The sequence below is a fragment of the Homarus americanus genome, unplaced genomic scaffold (genome assembly GCF_018991925.1).
Source record: "Homarus americanus isolate GMGI-L3 unplaced genomic scaffold, GMGI_Hamer_2.0 scaffold23578, whole genome shotgun sequence".
Classification (NCBI taxonomy): Eukaryota; Metazoa; Arthropoda; class Malacostraca; order Decapoda; family Nephropidae; genus Homarus; species Homarus americanus.
The window spans coordinates 8,557,438-8,562,129 of NW_024733231.1; the positions used below are offsets into that span (position 1 = coordinate 8,557,438).

A 4,692-nucleotide genomic window follows, 5' to 3' on the forward strand; every position below is an offset into this window, starting at 1 on the left:
ACCACCATCACCATCAAATTCCTTAAAACAGTTCTTGCCTTACAACACACACCAAGGTGAGTCCATTAATAAATATACAATAGCTAACGTTCATATTATTTTCTTAAACTAATCACAGTGTACTTACAGACGTAAATAACACTGTATTATAAGAACAAAATCCAGATACACACAAACACGTGTGAAGTAAAATTTAGCATAGTTTGCCCTTACTAAGTTCGCTTCAACTCACGTTTTCTCTAATACCCGCGAGCCCTTTTTTGGTCAGTCTCTCTGGAAACTCACACTAACACCCACAATATTTACGTCTTTTTCATGTTATAAATCAACACCAAAACCAATCAGTATAATTTTGAATTTATATTAAGATTATAAAGGTAACTAGAAGGAGAGCAAATCATCAGCAGTTTCCTATTCAATGTGTGAGGGAAAAAGACAGTTTGTTATGATTTACTCCGGCAGTTTATGGCATTTGTGTTGCTAAGTCACTGACTCCACAAGCGATAATGTCAACACTAGGGGAAGTTAAGATGGTGTTTCCCTCTTGCGGGGACAGTAGACACCCCAGAGGTTAGACTGCAGACCCCAGACACCCCAGAGATTAGACCCCAGACACCAGGCACTCCAGAGGATAGACCCCAAACACCAGGCACCCCAGAAGTTAGACTCCAGACATCAGACACCCCAGAGATTAGACCCCAGACACCCCAGAGATTAGACCCCAGACACCAGACACCCCAGAGATTAGACACCAGACACCTATGAGGTTAGACTCCAGATACTAGACACCCCAGAGGATAGACCTCAGACACCCCAGAAGTTTGACTCCAGACACCAAACACTAAAGGCCAGACAACAGACATTTACTATCAGGGACCAGAAGCCAAACAGCACCTTAGTGACGGGTCTATTAGGTTATATTTTCACTCACTTAACCTTGATAATGAAATAACTCTTTGTACTCAAGTTTTTTGGTGAAGACTGCGATCAGCTGTGTTAACAAATGATCAGCTGTGTTAACAAATGAACAGCTGTATTGACAAATGATCAGCTGTGTTAACAAATGATCAGCTGTGTTAACAAATAATCAGCTGTGTTAACAAATGAACAGCTGTGTTTTCAAATGATCAGCTGTATTGACAAATTATAATTTATCAGCTGTTTTGTCAAATGATAAGCTGTGTTAACAAATGATCAGCTGTGGTAATGATCAGTTCTGGTGCCTCGTGTTGATCAATTATGTGACATATGATCAGTTACTTTGACATGTGATAAGCTGTGTACATGACCTGTTTGGACTAGATTCCTGGACATGTATGAACCAGCTGTTTGGACATGGGCTGATGCAGTTGCTGGGACATGTGTTGACAAGGTGAATGGACATGTGGGACACGGAGACGCATGAAGAGATAATGAGAGACGGGAGAGAAAGAGGAGACATTCTCATCCCCACATGTTAAGTATCTCTCACCCTCCCAACATACACACATGTCCAAAGGCCCAAAAAATTAACCACGCAGAATTAATGACTAAAAATATATCGAGTTAAATTTCCTTTTTGACTATTTTCTACTATGTAAATTTCTATAAGAATTAATGTATTGCAAACCCGTAACCTTGAAGACCAGAAAACTGGACACTCACTGAACAACAGGACCAGTCAAACCCCCTCCCCCACGTAGTCATATGATCGTTGCTAGATGAAAGTATGAACTAATCTTACAAGTATATAATAATAAAGACACACACACACACACACACAGAGGACCTCAATATTACAAACTTGACCTCCAAACGCATTACCTTTTACTACAAATTAGATGAATCCACTACCTGTTATTGCGAGAAAGAACCCCATATACGGACCTGTCATTCTATAACCTTTACACAGCGTCAGCGACCCTATGAAAGTGTGGAGTTTGAGGATCGCCAGCTATGATCCCAATAATTTTTTGCTTCCACATTCACCAGCCTGGAGGAAAAAAAAAGTGACCAGATGACGTGGGGGAGCAGTGTGGTATAAATGAAGGGAACGCAGGGGGAGGCAGCAGTGACTTCTCCTCCACCATCACACAATGAACGCTAAGGTAGGTCCTCCCTGTAGCCCTCAGATGTATAAGGTGTAGGTATATATGTAAGAGTAAAGGTACAGTACTACATATAGGGTTTTGTTATACAGTTCAAGGTCAGTTGTTCCCGTGTGATGAAGTGATATCAAATGGTGTCTTGATCTAGATATAAGATTAGTGGTAACTAGATTATTCTCTGACCTGGACAAATTATTATATTAATCTATCGTTTCTTATTCAGTTCCAACACAACATATTTATAGCCAAATTATCAAAAAATTTAGACAGCACACCTCCTCACTGTCATACGTCCATCTAACCTGTGTTAAATTGATGCTTTAAAACACTATTACTAATGGCGTATTTAATGAAGAGTTTAATTCTATGTTTCAGATCCTTATCCTGCTGGGCCTGGTGGCTCTTGTTGCTGCCGACAAACGGCCAGCCTTCAGCTACGGTGCACCACCAGTGAGTGCCTCTCTTGATGATATCCATAATGAGTTACATCTGTACGGCGGTAGAACACATATATTGAAAACATATTTCTCACCATTACTACCAGTCAATGTTTGCTCAACATCCCTACAATTTCAGGTCCAGCGTCCCTACGGAGCTTCCTCTGAGGAAGTCGTCGAGCCTCCCAAGTATGGCTTTGACTGGAACGTCCAAGACTCCGAGACCGGCAACGACTTCGCCGCACAGGAGAGCCGCGACCTCGATAACACCAAGGGGTCGTACACCGTGCAGCTTCCCGACGGTCGTCTGCAGACTGTGACTTACTACGTGGACGGTGACTCAGGCTACGTGGCCGAGGTCAGCTACCAGGGTGAGGCTCAGTACCCCGACTCTCAAGAGTCTAGGGAGTACGCCCCACCCAGGCCCCAGTACGGCTACTCCAAGTAACTCTTCCACACCTCCCACTCGCGCCCCACTTATTTATGAACGTGGCTATACCTATAACATGTAGCACCTTTCTCTACTCAGGCTAACTCTTACCAATATCTAGCATGAAGAACCCAAAATTCTCTTCCTTTTGTTTACCACTGACAACACATCAACAGTATCTCAAACTTCACCACATCTTCAGCACATTTCCCTTCCTGATTCTCTCAACAATTTGTTATCCCTCACGACCTACTGCTGTAGAGGCCCTCAGCGTCACTGCTCTCGTCTGTGACTGACGCTGAACTCGAAGTCTTTCATTCGCTGTAAATCTTCAGTGTTAGAATCACATACAGTCCCTATTGTTATATATATTAATGTATTTAATAAATCTATCAATTTTAATGCGTCTTTTGATGCTTCCCAGTATTTATTTTAACTAATAAACGATTATAACATGACTTTATACGAAACTCAAACAGTGAGAGGAATTTATATAATATTCTCTAACTCTCTAACTGAAATAATAGAAATGATATATAGAAAAAGGTTTAATGTATAGATAATCCGAATATGAAGTAAATAATTCTTTTCTTTTACATCTTGACAGAAAATTTATCCGTAAAAAAGTTGAAAGTTGAATATTTTGGGAAATTAGATGTTGAGTGACCTGATCAATGAAGTTCACTGGGACATATGCAATGAGAGCTTCGAGCCCATTTTAGCTACACCACAGTCATAATGGTTAGCTTAGGTTGGGGTTTATTATGGTTAGTCCCTTAAAAACTGAAGTCCAATTAACCAGTCAGTCAGTCATCCTTATTAGTAGCAATCATTCAGTTGGTATATCTTCCTAGACTAGTGATTGGTCGACCCTCTGTGGACCCGTGAACTCATCATCTGGAGAGAGACAAACAGAAGCTGATGTTCACTAAAATTCGCGTGAATGATGACTTGCACAGGAAGAAGGTCTCAGCCTCGTCTATGACTCGGGACCACAGGAAAGATTCTCGGAAATAAAGCTCATCAAGTTAGGGTAGTTCTGTGATCATTAGTTATCTAGTTATCGCTATTCAGTGACTATTATCTCTTCCCCCATCATGTTACCTTCCTTCTTGCCTTGGTGGTGAGGGTGAGGAGCAACTGATTGTGGAACACGACCTACGGTATTATCTCTGTGACTCACCCAAGGGTCATCGTTTGACGGTCCAAGAGCAGGTCAAACCATCCAACTGGCTGTGTTGGTGGAACCTGTCAAGTTGTATTTTTGTATAATTTTATTCATATTGAGGAAATGCTGTTGATGTTATTATGTATTACTGCGCTTTGTAACTTATGTGTATAGGCACGTAAGTAAAGTTTAAATCAAAGAGAGAGAGAGCAACATATCTCTTTGGTTGAGCATATAAAGTAGGGTAAGTAAATATGACATTCGTGACCTTTATCAAACGTTAAATTCATTATTTGAATTCTCTTGGTGAGTCAAGTAAAGATGGTCGATGGCGGAGAACAGAACCAGAGTGGGTGGCCAAAGTGAACACACACGCTGGCCTAACAAGAGTCCAGTCTAGTCTTCTCTGTTAACATCCTACCAACCAACCTAAGAGATTTCTCACTTAATATACATAAAAAATAAATAGCACCAGTATATTAGTATATACACACACCTACACCCACCTTGAGGCGTGGTGAGCTGTGAACCTTGAACTGTGTGCTTTCTGGGTCACCTTCACCTCTCCTC

General features: G+C 41.2%; 1 protein-coding gene across 1 annotated transcript; it reads left to right on the plus strand.

Annotated features, from left to right (window-relative positions):
- The first annotated feature begins 1,986 nt into the window (after nucleotides 1-1,986).
- Nucleotides 1,987-3,356, plus strand: LOC121869444 (cuticle protein 19.8-like). The gene is made up of 3 exons (XM_042370791.1): nucleotides 1,987-2,087; nucleotides 2,463-2,537; nucleotides 2,664-3,356. Exons 1-3 carry the CDS (start codon nucleotides 2,076-2,078, stop codon nucleotides 2,970-2,972), a joined length of 396 nt encoding a protein of 131 aa, XP_042226725.1. The 5' UTR covers nucleotides 1,987-2,075; the 3' UTR covers nucleotides 2,973-3,356.
- Nucleotides 3,357-4,692: the final 1,336 nt, after the last annotated feature.